At 43.5% G+C, this 18,780-nt stretch overlaps 1 protein-coding gene across 12 annotated transcripts in view; it reads left to right on the top strand.

The window, feature by feature from the left end:
- Positions 1-18,780, top strand: part of syne1a (spectrin repeat containing, nuclear envelope 1a) — a 90,941-nt gene that overhangs the window by 37,832 nt on the left and 34,329 nt on the right. For 11 of the 12 annotated variants that reach the window (XM_029849484.1, XM_029849479.1, XM_029849475.1 and 8 more), the window contains 23 exons: positions 119-478; positions 1,847-1,983; positions 3,857-4,034; positions 5,685-5,867; positions 6,014-6,157; positions 7,151-7,306; positions 8,186-8,350; positions 8,505-8,677; positions 8,838-8,991; positions 9,098-9,241; positions 9,340-9,504; positions 9,622-9,939; positions 10,528-10,683; positions 11,868-12,038; positions 14,560-14,886; positions 15,161-15,313; positions 15,534-15,701; positions 15,938-16,114; positions 17,236-17,382; positions 17,559-17,684; positions 17,819-17,995; positions 18,114-18,379; positions 18,568-18,724. In XM_029849484.1, coding sequence (XP_029705344.1) covers positions 119-478; positions 1,847-1,983; positions 3,857-4,034; positions 5,685-5,867; positions 6,014-6,157; positions 7,151-7,306; positions 8,186-8,350; positions 8,505-8,677; positions 8,838-8,991; positions 9,098-9,241; positions 9,340-9,504; positions 9,622-9,939; positions 10,528-10,683; positions 11,868-12,038; positions 14,560-14,886; positions 15,161-15,313; positions 15,534-15,701; positions 15,938-16,114; positions 17,236-17,382; positions 17,559-17,684; positions 17,819-17,995; positions 18,114-18,379; positions 18,568-18,724 — 4,302 coding nt within the window. The remainder of the gene's footprint in view (positions 1-118; positions 479-1,846; positions 1,984-3,856; positions 4,035-5,684; positions 5,868-6,013; positions 6,158-7,150; positions 7,307-8,185; positions 8,351-8,504; positions 8,678-8,837; positions 8,992-9,097; positions 9,242-9,339; positions 9,505-9,621; positions 9,940-10,527; positions 10,684-11,867; positions 12,039-14,559; positions 14,887-15,160; positions 15,314-15,533; positions 15,702-15,937; positions 16,115-17,235; positions 17,383-17,558; positions 17,685-17,818; positions 17,996-18,113; positions 18,380-18,567; positions 18,725-18,780) is intronic. The other variant, XM_029849482.1, reaches the window with a different exon arrangement.

The following is an 18,780-nucleotide window of genomic DNA, read 5'->3' as shown; positions in this document are numbered from 1 at the left end:
AATGTTAGATTTAAAATCAAGCAGCAATCAGCCTTAAATAGATTAGCCTGTAAAGAGGTGGTTTCCTCACCCACAGTCTCTGTAGCAACTTTACCTTCCCTCCCACGTATCATTTCAGGAGTGCGTGGAGAGTCGGCTACTGGAGGGTCGAGAGCGTTTCAGCCGGGTGCGTAAGAGCGCAGCCTCCACAGCAGAACACACTGCAGCTGGCGGCTGCGAAGCCATTGACCGGCAACTGGGGGCGCTATCCCAGGCTCTGGAGCAGTGGGAGGGGGCAGCCCTCAGGGCCAGAGATGGTCTTGAGGTGGCCCTGGCTGCTGCTGAGACATCAGAAGAAGAATATAAACACCTGACTGTGCAACTGGATGACGAGCTAAAAGAACTGGAGGGACGGCTGAAATGGTGGAGCCAGGAGTTGATTAAAGCTGAAGGTTGGAGTAATGGCGAGGAAGCAGTCAAGGGATGGCAGCTGGCTAAGGTATAATAGCGTGAAATTTTGAATGAATAAATACTTTCTTTTTTTTTAAAAGTCAGTGTCTAATACAGTTGCTGCTCATCAACCCACCATAGTTGGTTTAATTAAAAAAAAAAAAAAAAAAACTTCAATTCAGCTGGATTTTGAGTCGACTAACAGTGATGTGTAAAAAAAAAACCAGACAGTAGTTAATCTGTGGTACACACACAGATGTACATCCTCTGCATTTAGCTATGCCTTTTCTGTCAGTAATTATCCATTATATTTGTAAATCCTTAAAACCGATTAGTTTCTAAATCAGCTTTACTGGAATGACAAAGCAGTGACAGCTACAATCCCATCAGTTTCTCTTGTTTTCTCATTCTGTCTTCCCCTTCTGTCCCCTCTACCCCTCAGTCTTTTGTTTGATTTCCATTATTTTCCACAATCTCTTCCCTGCAAACATCTCCCATCTCCTTCGCTCTCCCCTGTCTTTACTTGACTTGCCTGAACTGAAATGGTGTCTTTGTCAGCTGCTGTAGGTTTCTGACCTCAACAGGATGTTTATGGCTTGACAGCTTCCCTGCACAGTACTTGCATGGACAAGGATATATTTTTCCCGGGCTTCTTTACCCATGCGTTTCTGAGGCTTTTTTTAAAATATTTCTTGGGCTAGGAATAAAAGAGGAGGAGTCTCATTTCTGTTCCGCTTTTCTCTCTCCTCCTCCAGCCTGTTTCCCTTCTCCTGTGTTGTTTTCGTTACATGGTCGTTTGAGCGCTCGTTTGAACCGGTGCTGCATCTGTGAGGGCTGACAGCTGAATTCCACTGGGAGAGAGCGTGAGAGAGTGAGAGGGAGGAAAAATCTGTGAGAGGGACCGTCTGCAAGGAGTGGGAGGAGGGACAGAGCGAGAGCAGAGAGGAGGGAAGAGAAAGTAGTAGAAGGCTGGGAGGGGAGAAGAGAGCAGCGAGTCTGTGCAAGCAGGGAGAGAGGGAGGAGCGTTTATTGGTAATATGTCAGAGTGAGTGGGTGAGAGTCAGAGAGAAAAGGCTAGTACATATTTAATGGGGCAGGGTTGCATGAGTTTGAGTCCAGAGTATGAAGCACACGGAGAAGAGCGGGAAAACAGTATCCACATCGCCTTCCTGACATACTCCATGAGGAACAGGCATGCTATTGTACAGGCTTTACTGTGAGTAGTGTGTGTGTGTGTGTGTGTGTGTGTTTGTGTGTGTTTAAGACAGCGTGTCTGTTGGGCAGAAATGACCGAGCCATGGTGTGAATTGTAATGCCAGTGCAGTTTCTGATGGTGTCATCCATATCTATGTGACGCTCCGCTGTCCTGCTCAGAGGCACACTTTGAGCCAGCTGGTTTCTATTTTGTGTTGTTTAGGACATTCTGGAGGGCTTGCACAGTGCCGAGCCGATGGCGGAGAAGTTGAAAGGCCAACTGAACAACCTGGTGCAATTTTCCAGAGATGTGAGTCCACAATCGGAGAAGGTTACTGCGCTCATCAAACAGCACAACAGGTGAGCGTCTGTCTACTTTAACAAGCAGAGTACGCTGATAAAACGCTTCAATATTATATAATATAAATAACATCATTGATGTCATTGGAATTGGCAGATTTCTGTCATGATCAGTAGGTTTTATTCTCGAATTTTTTGCTCAGTTGAATAATTAAGCAACCATGCCATCATTTATTTGTTGTATTTTGTTGAAAAATGAATTAGGTCCAAATATCTTTAACAGATTTATTCTTATTTTTAATACTGTATGATATATATATATATTACTATTACTATTATAGTGTGTGTATGTATATGTATATAGTATATAAAAAGGTGTGTATGTGTGTGTCAGAAGAAAGCGTACATGACAAGGAGCACCTCAGCCACCAGTTGCTATGCAACATTTAACTGGATCCCCATCGCCACTGTCTGTTTACTGTTTTTTTTAAAATTTCTTGTTAGCTTTCATATAATCCAGAGTTACAGTTTCTATGTTTTGAGGGTCATGAAGTGCAATTAAATTGTTGAAAATAGCTGTCAATTCAGTGCTTATTTGAGCAGACATCACTTTTTCAATAAAATAAAATAGTGTGTACAAAAGCGTGCCAGTTCAAATGTAGAATATGGTCAACTGTACATGCATAGAAATTAAGGTTTTTACCAGAAATAACTGTAATTTTGACCTAGTCAGTGTGAGCTAGTATAAATATGAGTAACTGACAGAATGTTGGGATAGTGCAGATAAATAGCTAAGGCTACTGAGTGGGGGGAAAAGTTCTTTTTCAGGCTACCAATAGATTTTCACATGTGTTCCCGTTTTACCTTTAGAACCCTGGAAAGAACAGTGTTACAACAGAGTCACAGCTCTGGAGACTAAAGGTCTATTCACACTGAACGTGGCAAGCGCAGAACTGCGCCCCCATTCATGGTGTATGTGGAACCACCACACAGAGAGCGGCAGGCGCCCCTGTTGGGGCTGCACCAGGCTGCGCCCTACCCTGCGTTTTGCCGCGTTTGTTGTGAATAGGCCTGTAGGCCCCCATCCTCTGTGCAGCACTTTTTCTCTGTCACAGCAGAAAAAATGCTTCTCTTGCCCGAGTTATTTTTCATCACCCTTGTGGCATCGTTAATCCTCGCGTTTAATATATTCACACACACGTGTGACCATGTCAGTAGAAGGTAATTTGCGTTTTTCCCCTTTTGTCAACTCCCTCTTCAGCCATTAACCCTCATTTAAACAAGAGCACACATTGTTTTCTCGCTGTCACCGGTTCTCACATTCTCCCGCATTTAACCTTGACCATCTGGCCAAAGACAGTGGGAATCTGTCTGAATAAAACCCAAGGACGTTCTCCTCCTCATCATATTTACCGCCACTACCAACATTCATTAACATTTGCTGAAGCTGACATATTCTTACCCTCTCGTCTGTGCCTGACTTTACCAAGCATGGATATTGTCGAAAGTGAAGATAATCTCACAATAGTTGACTTCTAAGATAATGTTTGTCATCTAGAAATTTGCTTTATTTTCTGTATATACAATAATTTAGTTAAGAATTTTAAATTGTAGCCACCCTTTGCTGGCTGAATTATCCATATTCCCTTTTTTAGCTCTTCAATCTGTCATTGCTCCTTCCCTTCAATTTGCCACCCCTGTGAACTCTTGCCCCCCACTCATATGTTGCCACTCAGCCCCCAACCCACGCGGCAGCCCTTCCCACCATCCCCCACTCATTCCTTCCACTTCACCCATTTTGCCATGCGTCCACCTGCCCATTTATCATGTCATTCTTTGGCTTTTCTCATCCATAATGTGAGGATGGTGTATGCTGTAGCTGCTCAAGTATTTCTGTCTTCATTTATCTCCTGTAACATCTCTGTTTCTGCAGTCTCAGCCTTCGGGCATCCCGGGAGTGTCAGAATAAGGAGCGTTTGTTGGAGCAGAGGTTCCGCGCAGCCCTGAGAGATTTCCAGCAGTGGTTGGTCAATGCCAAAATCAGCACTGCCAAATGCTTCGACGTGCCACAAAATGTAGCAGAGGCCTCAAACGCTCTGCAGAGGATCCAGGTAAAAGATTATTATTTTTTCTTTTTGTCATGGGAGTTTGAGATGGCACGTTTTTTGATAACATATGCAAATTCCAGCCCAACGCCTTTATTACTGCTTGTAATATTGCCTGTCATCTGCACACCAGGCAGTTATCCCAGGACAGAAACAGCACCAGAAAGAACCAGAGAACAATTTTGACTGATTCATATTTTTGGGATTATTAAGCAACATACAGAGGTATTGCCTGAACTGCACAGAATATTACTTTAGTTTAGTCTTTTGAGGAGAATCTTGTTAATATCTTTGGTATATTACAGCAGGGGTTATTTTAGAGTAAATAACAGTTGTTGGGGGTGCAATTCATTGAGGCCACTAGAAATTCAATGCAAAACTTTATAATTATTGAAGAATCAATTCACTTTCAGCTGATGATTGCACAGGAGCACGTCTATATCGACATGCTCACTATTGTGTATCCTCTGTTGGGCATGACGGTCTGCCATAACCCATGTAAGCAAATCAGCACAGAGCCAAGAAGGAAGAAACTGAGCATCACAGTGGGGTCTCTGCGTCATGCTCTTCAAAATATTCCTGCGTCTATGTTTAAAAAGCGTCCTCTGGCAGGTGAAGAAGCCAGCAGGCTTAACTGTGTGGCAGCATTTCTACAACACCACAGGCCCTGACCAAGTGTCAGGTGCTTGTTGGGTAATTCAGACAACCCAGACACCCACATCCCTGAACCAGGCGGTTAATTGCCACCCTCTCTTCTGGACGTATCCACCATTGTGTTTCCTCTACTAAGGAATCATCAGGATTGCTGGGTTCAAATAGAAATAATGACAGTTTAACCTGAAAGGAGAGTCAACAATCTTTCTATAAAAACATGCCGGAAAGTGAAGAGCCGTATAGAGCCCGTCATGTTTTATTAAATATTGACTGGGTGAGAAATGTGGAACAATGTTTCCACATGGCTGACCTCCAGGAGGGACACAGAGAACAGGGGTGGGGCGAAAGCCATTGTGTTACACTTAATTGGTGGTATACGGTTACATCAGCAGGGAAAGGATGGTACGGAGTGGGAGAGAAAAGAGACGTAAAATAAAAAGATTCATGATAAAAGGCATGAAAAGACAGACTGTGTGTATGTGGGTGTGTGTGTACTGCACCAAACTCTGCGCGAGTGTATACTGTGTGCACAAGGAGGGTAAAGCTGCAGTGTGTGTAAGAGATGCGCTGAATGCACAGATGGTGGAGCCCTGCCTGCTGTGTTACTGTCATCGCTTCATGTCTGGAGAAGGTGTGTGTGTGTGTGTATGTGTGTGTGCGCCTGTGTGTGTGCGTGTCATGAAGAAACCAAGACAAAATGCTTCTCTCCCATTTCTTCATTAATCTGCTTTGGTCAGACACCTCCTCTCTGTGCATTTACAATCAGCAATGACTTTAATTACCTTAAACATTATAATATAAAGAAACTTGGACCCTCCACAAAAACACACAGAGAACTGCCATTTAATGTACATCAGAGAGCCATCCGCCGTTACAACGCACGCAAAATATGAAATTAAGTTGTGCATTGATGGATTCTTTCCATTTATTTTGCTTTTTCACTCCTTGCCTTTGTTTGTGTGTAGAATAGTAAATGGATCCTTTGTCTGTGTATCCCCACAGGAGTTCTTGAGTGACAGGGAGCATGGCCAGGCCAGGCTGAGTACAGTGAGAGCCAGTGGGGAATTGCTGATCCTTGTGGTGTCCAAAGACAGAGTGGAGGGAATCAAGGCCAAGGTGACAAATGCCAGGGAAGACTGGAAGAGCCTGATGAGTAACTTGCAGATGCGGGAGGATGCACTCAAGGTTGGCTCACATTTGGTTCTCTCTGCGGATGCTTCTCTCTTAGACTTTAATATTGAGATATTTACCGTAATGGATTCTGTCTATATTGAGGAAATGGGATGTATCTGACAATTCCATTGATGTTTTTGTTGGTTTTTTTATTACAGAACCTACAGTCCCAGATGACAGAGTTTGAGGCCAGTGCTGAGCCTCTGCAAGAGTGGCTGAACACTACAGAGGTCAGAGTTCAGGAGAGCAGTGTGCGACTGCACGACCTTCCAGCCAAGAAACAAGAGCTCAACAAACTGCAGGTCTGATTAAACCCAAAGTTTTAGACTAATCCCAATTGTTTCAATGTCACTGCTTAGCTATGCATCATGCGATATCTCACAACTGTAAACTAACAGCGTGTTACTATTTCACCATTGCATGAAAATGAATAAGTGTCCCAATGAAATTAAATAGTCAGAGCTCTGCATCAGATAAGGAACAATCTCAGATTGGCTGGAAAAATAGGTGGACCTAATTACATTTGTCGATCAGCACTGGATCAAAACTGGGCAACGCCTTAACACAATAGTCAGAAGAAGAAAAAAAAAATCCAGAAATCTAATTAATTCTTCTGTCACAGCTAAAATGCTGGGTTGCTAAAAGACCAGGATGTGATAACAGCCTCTATCTTGTCTGCGAAGACAAAAAAAAGAAAAGAGGGACGAGACGTTAAAAAGATAAAACAGGCAGGAGAGGAAAAACATATCAAACCCATCTCAAAGCTGCGCTCCTATCGTTGTTGCTATTTTTGTATTTACTCCGGCACTTCTACATTTCGCCTTTGTCTGGCCCTGCAAGCAATTAGATTTCCTCCCTCAGCACCTGAAGAATAATACAATCCATGCAGGCTTCAGTGTCTGAACCTGTGTTGGCAAAATCCTCTTTGCCTTTTCACATGTAGCACAACCCCCCACCCCCACCCCTGCAAGGATTTTATCAGGGATCTTTTGTCTTAGTGAATAAGTGTTCTTTGTTAAAATAAGAACATCAAGGGAAATACTGCTGGAGTTGTATTTTACGATGTTCTTTAGCCGTGTCTTGTATTTGAATGTTCTCCAGTTAACTCATCTGTCCTGTAACACATTAACCCACCCGTGTGTTTCTCCTCCATGCCCTTCTCATTTTCCTTTTTCTGGCTGCACTTTCACACGACCTCTCCAATCATTTTCCTTCAATCATTTGCTCACCCGCTCCCTGTTGCCTTATCATTCTTACCTCCACATTCATCCTCCACCTGCTTGGTACTGGTCCAGTGTGTACTGGAGGAAGTGGCTAGTCGGGAGGCAGAACTGGGCAGACTAAGGGAAAAAGCTCATCATCTCTGGGAGGGACAAGCAGCCGGCAAGGGCTTCGTCCACCGTGTATCACAACTGTCTGCACAGTACTTAGCCCTCAGCAACTTAACCAAGGTAATACTTTTTCCATCCCGTAGCGCAGCCGCAATCCTGGTCCGCCTAATTTCTACTGTGTTTCTGCCTGTGAAATATTGCAACGTCCTAAAATTTGTCTCACTTGGTTGCATTCCCAGTTTCACGTAAACACTTCAGAACCCTTTGTCCTGCCACGTTGTTCACTCCTGCCGTGTTGTTCACATGTCATGCAATATTCCCCAGTAGCACAGCTGTCATGTTTCCTGCTTGAGAATAATACTGTACCTTTGAAAGGCACAGTGTCTACAATCAGTTCCCTCATCATGGTAATTTGTCCAAGTTTCAAAAGGTCCTTGCTTTTTGAGTCTATTTGCCATATAATAGTCCAAGGGCGAAAGCTTACCTTTGATTCAATGAGGCACTTCTGAAATGTCAGATATGTGTGAGTGCACAAGAAGTTGTAGATTGATCACACTTTTGATTAATTTGATGTAGTATTAAAAAAAAAAAAAGAAGTCACTGAACCCGAAACGCTGCTCCTGTTCCTCGGGAAAATCAAAGTGCCCCAACAATGATGAATGATGATTATTTGCTTTGCCAGCTAGCTAGTGAGGAGCTATTTTTAGATCTCCTGCCTTGCCAGACATGGAAACAGGAATGAAATCATTTAGAGCTGACACTTGTAGATTATTATTGCTCCTCTGCTTTTATCCACGTTACGGTTACTCAGACTCTTAAGGTGTCTAAATGATGAGTGCAAATATTGTCGCGTGATGTGCGCAGGAAGCAAATGGGTCTTAAAATTGCAAGTACAACGACATGGTGCATTGGAAACCATCAATGTAGTGTAACGCTGTCTTGCAGGAGCATATAAAAAATGAAGAAAGTGTTTATTGTTCTTTGCTCTGGTCTCTTAAGGACAAGGCCTCCAGGATTGAACGTATCGTGGGAGAACACCAGCTCTTCTCTCAAGGCCTTAAGGAGCTCCAGGATTGGTTATGTGAAGCTCAGAGGGTCCTTAACACCTGCGTCTCCTCCACCATTGACAAGAGCACTTTAGAAGACCGGATGTTACAGCTGGAAGTAAGAAAGGAAATGATCGGACCAGATCCCTTTAAGAATAAACCTCAGCTGTGATTTAAGTGAATATTACAATGTTTTGCATTCCTCGGTAGTGTGAATAAGAATCATGCTATTTTAGACTTGAGATATTTTTACATTTGTTCTTTGTGTGCAGGCCTTGCTGGCTGCACGCCAGGAAAGGGAGATTCAATTAAAGATGCTTCTGACACGAGGAGAAGCAGTACAGAGGAACACTTCAGCTGAAGGTGTCCCAGTGATCCGCAAACAGATCCAGGACCTCAAGGACTCATGGGACTCGCTGCTTTCTTCTTGTATCCGCTGTAAAAGGTGGCCGTCAAGCAGTCTGTCAATTAGTTGATGAATGGGGCAGCCAGTCGTTTGTGTTGAGGGCTATAGAGAGAACTGAATTGAGTGTATTTACCTGATAAATGCTGTGTTATGACACGCGTGTTCCCCATGTGCTGACATTGTTCTGTCGGTTTAACAGCCAACTGGAGGGTGCGTTGTCACGATGGACCAGCTACCAGGAGGACGTGAGTCAGTTTGTGCTATGGATGGATCGGGTGGAGGAGACACTGAGCTGCTCAGACAGACAGTTCTCGGAGATGAGGGACAAGACCGCTAACCTCGGAAAGACCAAGGTATTAAATTCCCTGTCTAATCATGTGCCATAAAAATTCAGAGGCGTAGCGTTACGCATATTATTTCTGTTCTGAGTGTCTACATTTGGTTTTGTTTGCTTTTTAGCTTCTCTATGAAGAAGTGCTGAATCACAGCAGCCCTCTGGAAACCATTGCTACAAAGGGGTCAAATATGACAGAACCCTGCACCACCCAGCAGGAGGTGCAGCAATTACAGTGCAGATACAACACCCTTAAAGATCAGGCCAAGGTTGACAGCAATTTTCTACTATCCACTCCTGTTACATTGTCCATTTACACAGCCTGTCTTTGAATGTAACATCGCTGTAACATTGTTAACTTTTCTAGAATGCACTCAGTAAAGCCAAAGGGTTGGTGTTGGTGCACCAGGAGTATCAAAGGGCCTTGCATGTGTTTGAAGAGTGGCTGGAGCAGGAGCAGGCTACCCTGGCCTCCATTTCCCACCCTGATGGAAATGTGGAGACACTAGAGAAGACACTAGAACAACTCCAGGTATCAGTACTGTGTGGTTTGTGTATGGTGTGTTTGCCATAAATGGGTGATATAGAACTATAACAACAGGCTGCCTGTTTAAATGGCTGTTCTTCTCAATTCTGTTGTCCCATACAGCTTCTACAGGACCGTTGCTCAAATGGACAGTCTCTGCTCTCCTCTGTGCTAACCAGCAGAGAGAAAGTAATCCCATGGGGGGTACCTCAGATCGAAGATCGAGCGTTAGACACTGCTCAGCGTGAATGGGGAGCCTACCAGGGCCATCTGGAAGAGACCCATTCTCATCTCAGTTCCACACTGGGAAGGCTGAAGCAGATGGGCCAAAGGTTTCTAATCCTGGCCCAGTGGCTGGAGGAGATGGAGAAAGCAGCAAATGTCAGACAAAACCGCAGATCGGACAAACTGACGAAGGACACTCAGCTGAAAAAACTCCAGGTCAGAATAACAATAACATAAAGTTGTTTCATAACCTTCATGTGTGGCATAATATTTCATGTACAGGTTTTTTTTTTTATTAATACAGAAGAAAAACACTTGTCTGCACTGTAGGACAAACAGAAACTCATGGTAATAAGCAAAGAGTTGAAAACATTGTTTCTGAGGGCTTTGTATGATTTAAAAAAGTTCCTTTTCACTTAAGATTGCTCCTCTGAAAATTAAATCAGATTAGTTCAGTTTATGAAACATTCAGGAATCTCTTCAGCAGTTAAGCCTCAGAAGGATTTTTAAGGATTGTTCTGCTGTCTGGGGCATCAGTTTTCATTTCTTCATACCATCCAGGCATTTATAGAGAAAACAACAGACAGAATATTTCCCTCTGGGTCTCCTCCCTTCGGACACTTCCTGTTACTTTCAGGATGTCGGACAATGTCAGTAAACGCGGACATAAATGTACACACATTTCCAGCACTGTGGCTATTTATCAAAACAAACTGAAGCTACAAAGACCTTTATTTGCCTGTATTAATGTACAAACATATGACCGTAATTACCTAATTTTTTATATGATGTTCTTCTCCTCAGGGATGTCTTGAGGTAGTTCTTTCACGCCAGGTTGAAGTTGATGGGCTGTCCTCTCTAACTCAGGAAGCTCTAGAAGAAACTTGCATCAGTAGCCACATTAGCGTTACCGCCACCCAGCTAATTGCCCAATACCACTCCCTACTCCTCAACATACAGGTGAGGCTCAGACTTGTACAAAATTTATGTATCTATCATCTATATTAAAATCACACTAAGCAAGGATCCAGCCAATTTTTAAAGCTGAAAGTGGTCATTTTAAATGCTGTTGTGTCGTCTTTGGACGATATGGACTTTTGAGATGGTACCCAAGATGAAATTTGATTAAATATATCATTTAAAGACATACTGGAAGCTGTATAATGTGGAGCCAAACTCACCACCTGCTGAGAGAGAAAATATCGTCTTTTTCTGGTTCAAGATGTGCCAGTAGTAAAATATATGGTTAAAGATTGTTTGAATGGTGACACTGTCAAATAGGATTATTAGGGGTGGTTCACACAGTTATGCTTTTTGGACTTTTCTTTACTGCCACTTATCACTCTGAACTAGTTTCTGGTAGTAAGGCCTGTGAGACCGGCTTCAGCTAAGACTGTAATTAAATGCTGCAGAAGGCAATCTCACACCCAGTAACAGCAGTGGAAGAGCTTTGGCTGTACAGCATTGATTTTTACACCTTCAGTAACACATCTGAGCAGTTTTACAGTGTGTGTGCAAGCGTGTGTGTCTGCGAGTGTGCACATCCCTCAAGTCATTTCTTTGTCTATCAAAAAAGCCCACACCCCGCACCTTCCTCTCTTAAAATGGACTCAAGTGTGGATATACATCCAGTCATGCCGATGCATGTAGACTTGTGAGATCCCTCTCGAGCCACAGATGCCTGTAATTATTCTGTGTGAAGTGGGGGCCATGCGGGCTGAAGGTGGATAGCTGTTACCGCTGTCTATTCGCAGCAAAGGTGTGCACTCAGCACTCTCAGCTAATTGGAGCCTCTCACTGCGGGATTTGCAAGCAGAGTGAATGTGTCAAACCTGGAAGAAAACCTCCATCCTCATGGTGTTATTGAAGCAAAATCTCAGTCAAGTGGATAATGCGTCAAAAAATAAAACCTCTCACCACCTTATAACAAGGCTTTTGACATTGAGCAGGTGTGCGTGATGCAGAGAAAGAGGTGGAGGGATGGCTGATGGCCTGACTCAATATTAAAAAAGCACAAATTAATAAATGCTTTTGGCTTGGGCTTTATTTTATTTTTTTCACTGTCACTGTTGTTTTATAGTGATCATCTATGTGAAACAGATGTTTCCAGCAACATTTCCGACTTCTCGTTCACCCATTTTTAGGGCTCCATCAAACAGCTGCAGGAGGAACTGAAGAGCATTGAAGATGCTGACAACATTTGCAGTACCTTTACCGAGTGGATCAGTTCAACTCAGAAAGGTTTTGCGGAGGTAACTGACGGTTCGGAACCCCAGGACCGTGTTGCCATAGAGAGAATGATGAAGAAACTCGAGGTACATTTGCTGTTATTTACTTACCTGATTAGATGATTTCTTTATTTTTTCTGCCTCGGTCTCAAGCTCTGCTCACCAGTAAGGCACTTAGATTCCATCTGCAGTGCGGCACCTCATCCTTATTCCTGAACAGCCTGCACTACATCAGCGCTGATGTTTAGTATTACTTTGGCAATTTGATGAGTTAGCAATACATCAGTTTAAAGTAGAGAATCGGAGCACAAATTGAAATCAGTCTAACATCAGAGCTTGTAAAATTGTCTTAGCCATCACTTTTCCGTCAAGAACCACATGTTAGCGGCTAATCAGATCAAATCTTCAATTAAATACAATTGAAGATTTTCATGCACTTTCTTTAAGAAGATGCTACACGCCAAAATAAGATAAGGGAAGAAGTCCACTCCGCTGCTGCTGTCTTTTCATGCACTTTCTCAAAATGCCCCCACTTTATGTAGCGTTCTCAAGATAAAAATCTTCTTCACCACATCGCCATCCTTGCCTGGCATACTTCATTTTAAGTGTGTAACGTTGGGAGTGTGTGTATCGATTGGTGATTTAGGAGGATAAAGTGGGTGCTGCCTTTTAGGAAGCGTAGTAACAGGGGGGGACCTCCCACTGTGAAGCAGAGGATGAGGAAGCACCGATGTGAGGAGCCTGCCGGCACAGATGCTGTAATCGATGCAGTGCCCTTACAGCCTCCCAAACCCCATCTCGCGCTCTCTTTCCCGCTCTGTGTCTCTCCGCTTCTCGCTCACACTTATTTGTCGAACAGAGCCCACCCGAAACGCAGCGCTAACGAGCTGCAGCAAACTCTGAAACCCTGCAATACACTTACTTTCTGTTCCGCTGGATCTGTTTACGTATCACCGAGTCTCATTTTTCTTTGTCTTCCTCACAACCCCCCCAGAAAACAACTTATTCACACATAGCTATTTACAGTGCGTCATCTGGTGAGGGCTTTGCTGTAATCCCTGTCTGGGATCGATGTTCCGTCCCTGCATAGGGACTAAAGAAATGCTGTCGCCACATGTGTCCCACCGACAGTACAAATAACATGCAAGTGCTCCATCAGTTGCTCATTCTCCTGTGGCGACAGCTACAGGGCTTTTTCATGAGCTGGGATGATTACGCATTGACACAAAGACCAGCAGTCGATAGACAAGTCAAGGACCATTGGTTGCTTTGAAACACACGTACTTCGGGGTTTTTTAATCACTGAATAATGATGCAGTTATAGACTTTGTTGTGAGGAATGGTCTGAAAATGAACATATAGTATTGTAAATTTTAGCTCTCTAGCTTCTACATCTAAATTTCCACCTTAATCAACAGTAGAAAATAGAATGCTTCAAACAAATTCCAACCGTCGTCAGTATAATCTGATCCTTCAGGTTTGCTGCTGACAGTCACCTTTATCATGTCCTACCCACATTAGCAACAAAAGTAACTGATGAACATGGTCGACGGTGCTACGGTTGATGCATTACGGTACATAATGGAGGACCGATGCTAAATAATGAACAGAACTGCTAGGGCTCATCATATACTGTGGGGGCACAAGATGATTCACATGGATAATTGGGGCTGTCATTGTACAAGAATACAGAGCAGTTCAGCACATAAAGGGAGTGCTGTAAATGAGCTCCTCTTTTTTATGTAGCCAAAAACAACAGAATTATTATTTTGTTCTTGAGAGAACAAAAATGTGCTAACCTAACCTTTGGCCCCATGTTTTGATTTTACGTAGAGATAGTACCGGTAGTGCCTAGTGTAAAACTAAATCCACCCCAAAGAGTAATTACTGTATTGTTTAATTTCACACGTTAGCCATACAGATCTGCCACATTCTCGAGAGTCTCATCATGAGGTAATTACATAGGTGAATGACAAAGGGTGCTGGAATGATTGCATGCCTGTAGCTTCACATTAGGTAGCAGCCAAGTACGTGTGCACGTAGATACAGGCCATGTTACATTATATTATCAACAGTAATAGCGGGAGGTTTGGAGTTGTTGCCATGTGAAGCCCCTCTCCACTCAAATAACAAGCAGATGATGAAAGCACGATACTATCCCACTGAGCAGTGGTTGTGTATGTGGTTTGTGCGTTGCGGTTGCCCTGGAAACCCCCAAAGCTACGGCTGCCTGTTAAGGGTCCTCATAATTGGTCCTCCTTTCATATTATATGCTGTGGTTTCTCCACACCATGACCTCCACATCTTTTCCACGTCTCACAATGCAGGTGTCAACCCTCCTACTGGGTTCAAAGCTTTTGAATTACAGCCATAGGGGTCAGGGTTGTTGAAGAAAGAAACCTGTTTTTAGATTTTAACCATACCTTCATAGACACTATAAAGGGTATAGTGCGATCTGTGTGCTTATACTAAAAAGCAGTGTTTTTTTTTCATTCATCACTGCTAAATGTGTGTAAATATGTATACAATAAAGGTATTGCCAGTGTAATAACATGTACCCTGTAAATGTGTATATTTAAAGTGTATATCCGCTCGCTTCTTTAACCAGGCCCTCCAGTCTGAGCTCCAAAATGGACACGGCATCCTGAAATCACTGCGGGAGCAGGCAGAACAGGCAGCAAGCTTTCTGACTGAGGCTGAGGCAGAGAACTTAGGCTGTGAGGTGGAGACTCGTCTTGCCCAGCTGGAGGAGCTTGCTGGTAGGCTGAGGCAGAAGCACAGCTTCCTACAGCGGATGTTGTTACTCGCCAAGGAGTTCCAGGACCGGTATAAAGTGCAGGCCCAGTGGCTCCTGGAAACTAGAGCTTTGCTTAGTACCCCAGTGGAGGCCAAGGCTGAACTGTACCAAAGGAGAGCACTGCTTGCTAAGTATAAGGTAAATTAGGTCTTTTTTCTGTCTTTCAAATTTTTGGATAATTTTGTAATAAATTGTAACTCATGACTGTGTCAAACGATATTTGTTAATATTATTACATTTGGCCAAGTCTAATTATCAGCCAGACTGGACTGAATAGACACATGTGTCCTTGCATATGATTGCCTGGCATTTCTAAAACCATGTGTACTTTGGTTTACAGCTTTCACTATACGACCTTCTTATCAATAATATTATTACCTAATGATGATAATCTCACTGTGTGTGTTTCCAGGCTCTCTCGCTGATGGTTCAGTCCCACGATGGATCGATCAAGTCAGTGATTGAGAAAGGAGACACTCTTCTAGCCTCTATCCACTACTCGTCCGTCAGAGACAAAACAAACAGACTGAAAAAACATTACTCTGACCTCTGCAATGTTGCCATGGTGAGATTCCTCTGCTCAGATAAAAATAACTACACAGAGAAATAAACCTAAACATGGATTATACCATTTTAAGAATGAGCTACACTTATCCCAAAATGTGAGACTTTGTTAACTGTGACTTTGAGAAGACGGTTGCATGTTGTTGCTTAGGCTTTATTCTCCATCAACACCATATAATCTGTCGCAGGCATGCTTATATTTTTTGGTTGATGTGTTCCAGTCCCACGTAGAAACACTGGAAGATCAGGTGAAGGAACAGGAAGCTTACCACAAGGAGCTCCAGGAAATGGAACGCTGGCTTCTTCAGATGTCCAGCAGGATGGTGACTCCTGATCCTACTGTGTGTGGGAGCCTGGAATCAGCCACTCAACAGCTGGCGAGCCACAAGGTGAGCAATTAATATTCACAACAGTTATAGCACATGATATACTGTCGCTTCGTTAAGTTGCAATTTAGTCATCAGTTCTTCATTTGATCATCATAAAATTACTTAAAGTGCCATTATAAACTGTCTGTATTTTCTTTTTCAGTTTGTTTTTTAGACTTAATATGCATGGGTGCTATTATGTGTTATTTTTGATTTTTCGCCTCCTTTAATCTTGCTGGTGTCATCTGTTGCCACAGGCCATCATGGAGGAAATTGCAGGCTTTGAGGATCGCTTGGCTGGGCTAAAGGAGCGAGGTGCCCACCTGGTACAGGGATGCGGTGATCGGGTGCAGAGCAAGCTAAGACAGCAAGTTCAGGCTCACCAGCAAGGCATCAGAGACAGTTACTCCGCCATCTGCAGCACTGCACAGAGAGTGAGTGAGGAGGCAGTGGACAGCGGGTGGGACTGATGAGCACCAAGGGATATTGATGGAGGATGAATGGGAAGATTGTTCTAAAAGATGTTGATGTGGGATTAATAATGTGACCAATGCACAGAAAGGTGCATCAATAGCTCTATTAAACAGACACACAAGCGTTTATCATTTCTATTTCAGTAATGCTAATATTCAAATGTCCCTAGTATCCACTTAATCCTAACTGGTTCTGACACCGCTCTCTTAACACTGCCGGTATGGTGCCACAGGGGCCAAGGGCAGTAAGATTGCCAAAGTGGAGCTAAACAGCAGCCATGCACAGACAGCAAACGAGGGGGGGCGATCACTAACTCAATTTCCACATATTAATCTCTGCACAACCCCTGTCAACTCCACTTCTTCATGCAGGAGCCAAAATGGTCACACACCACCATTCAGTAGTACTGGTGGGGCCTCTAATCCAGCCCCTCTGTCATTTTGGCAGCTTCTTCTCTGTCATCATAGCTCACCTCCCAAGACACCGCCTCCTTCAGCACTCACACATCCAATCTGGCGTTTTATGATCCGTCCACACTTTACCATCACGCTGCTGGCGTCTCTACAACTGTTTCGGCGTTATAATGGCTGCCAACTATGTCCCAGCAGAACACAGCTCTAATATCCTGCCTGCCATGTGCTGCCATGCCAAATTATTTGCCAAATACACTGGGCACTTTGCCAATCTTATGCCCCCTTCCTCTCCTCTTTTAGGCTTTCATATTAACACTGTCAATCAGAACTTGCTGTTTCGGTGTCCCCTGGAGGGTATGAAAGCCTCCACATTCAACACCTGCTGAATGTGGCCACGAATAACCCTCTAATTGTTTTATGTGTCCTTTAGTTTGAGTACGACATATTTCTACAAGTAGCTCTACGTTAAAAAAAAAAATAAAATCCACACATTTGTTCATTCCATTATAAAACAATATTTTATGAAAACCCATAACGAAATGAAAATGTTTAGAAGTTTGAAATGAGTGCTAGGCCATAAGATAAGCTGAATGGTGTATTGTTATCCTCCAGTTGTGTGTCATAAACCATCTGTCCTGTCTTGTACCTGTCGTGTACCTGTCTTGTAGGTGTATCAGAGTCTGGGCAATGAGTTGCAGAGACATGTGAGTCTCCAAGACACATTGCAGCAGTGCCAAACCTGGTTGTCCTCCATCCCAGAAGCTGGAGAACCTGCTGCGCACCCTTCGCTCAGCTTGGAGTCGGCACTCTGTCAGGTTAGTGAGTGATTACCCAATCCTCATAGAAAGGCATCTGAGGGAAAAGTGTAATTTTGGACCGGCAACAATAATACTCTCACAATTACAATATTCTGCCTGAACTGTGGATCACACCACCCATAAGCAATAATATGCATCATTTGGGGATCATTTAGATTCTGTATGTGTGGCAGGTGAAGCATGAGAGGGCTCTCCAGGAACAGGCCAGCACTTACCTCCAGCTTGTGTGTTCAACATGTGACCTGTCAGAGGCACGGGTCCGAGAGACTGCAGCAGCCATCCAGCACGTCAGACTGCAGGTCTGTTCTCTTTAATAACCCTTTCAACAGAGGCTGCACACTTTAACGTTCATGGTCACCATCACCTATTAAAAATTATAAATATATTATAAAATATATATTTTTTAAATCCCTCTTTGGGCTTCTATGTCCAGATTGAGGAGAGGATGTTGCTTTGTGAAGAGCTAGCAAACAACTGGAGGGACATTGAGGAGCAAAAGGCAGAGCTGGAGGTGCAGCTGAGAGAGACTGAGCAGCAACTTGAGAATCTCATCAGGGGACCTGCAGAGCTGGAGCCCAGGATTGCTCAGAACCTACTGGATAGGGCACAGGTCTGTGTTTTTATAATTATGTCTTATGTAATGCTTAGCCCATAATAAATGGCAGGTAACCAAGCAAATGTAAGGTTAACTCAACTCAACGCCTCAATATCTGTGATTTTTCCTGCAGGAATTCCTTCAACAGATTAGAGAGAAACAATCTGAGGTAACTCGTTTGAGTGAAGCCCTTGGTAAGCTGTCAGATGGAAAGGCTTGTCTTCTAATGGATGAGATAAGAAGACTGAAGAGATGTTGGAGGGACCTGAGCCAACGGGCAGAAGAACTGGAAGCCCAGCGGGGAGAGGATATGCAGCGGAGTGTAGAGTTCCAGGAGGCTGTTGTCTCTGTGGAAGAACTCTTTCACCAAGTTTCTAGGGAATGGGACTACCTTGCCAGGTATCAAAGTTCTTCGATAGTGAGATGTTTGGGGGTTTTTTTAAACATTGTTCATTTCATTTCCATACAGAACATATTCCTTCTGCTGTTTTTCCATCTATATCAATTCCAAGATCATAGTTGTAGTACTATGTTGGGGTGCATGTATACAGAGGATATCGAGCATTCTCGTGCTTGTGTGTACCTAGGGCTGATACAGAAAGTACAAGTGAGCATCTAGAGGCTCTGAAGAAGCTTTCCAGTGACCTAGAGGGCCAAAGAACAACTCTGGAAGACCTGAGAGACCAGAAACATGCCATTCTACCCCGACTTAGCCTTTTAGACAAGGAGTTAGTCAAGCAACAAGTAGGACATGATTTTTGTAGTGATTTGCCTTTTGCAAACATTCATTGTAAGTTGTC

The sequence above is a fragment of the Takifugu rubripes genome, chromosome 16, assembly GCF_901000725.2.
Source record: "Takifugu rubripes chromosome 16, fTakRub1.2, whole genome shotgun sequence".
In the NCBI taxonomy this organism is placed as follows: Eukaryota; Metazoa; Chordata; class Actinopteri; order Tetraodontiformes; family Tetraodontidae; genus Takifugu; species Takifugu rubripes.
The sequence above is the reverse complement of the archived record's forward strand: the minus strand, read 5'-3'. Positions and strand labels throughout refer to the sequence as shown.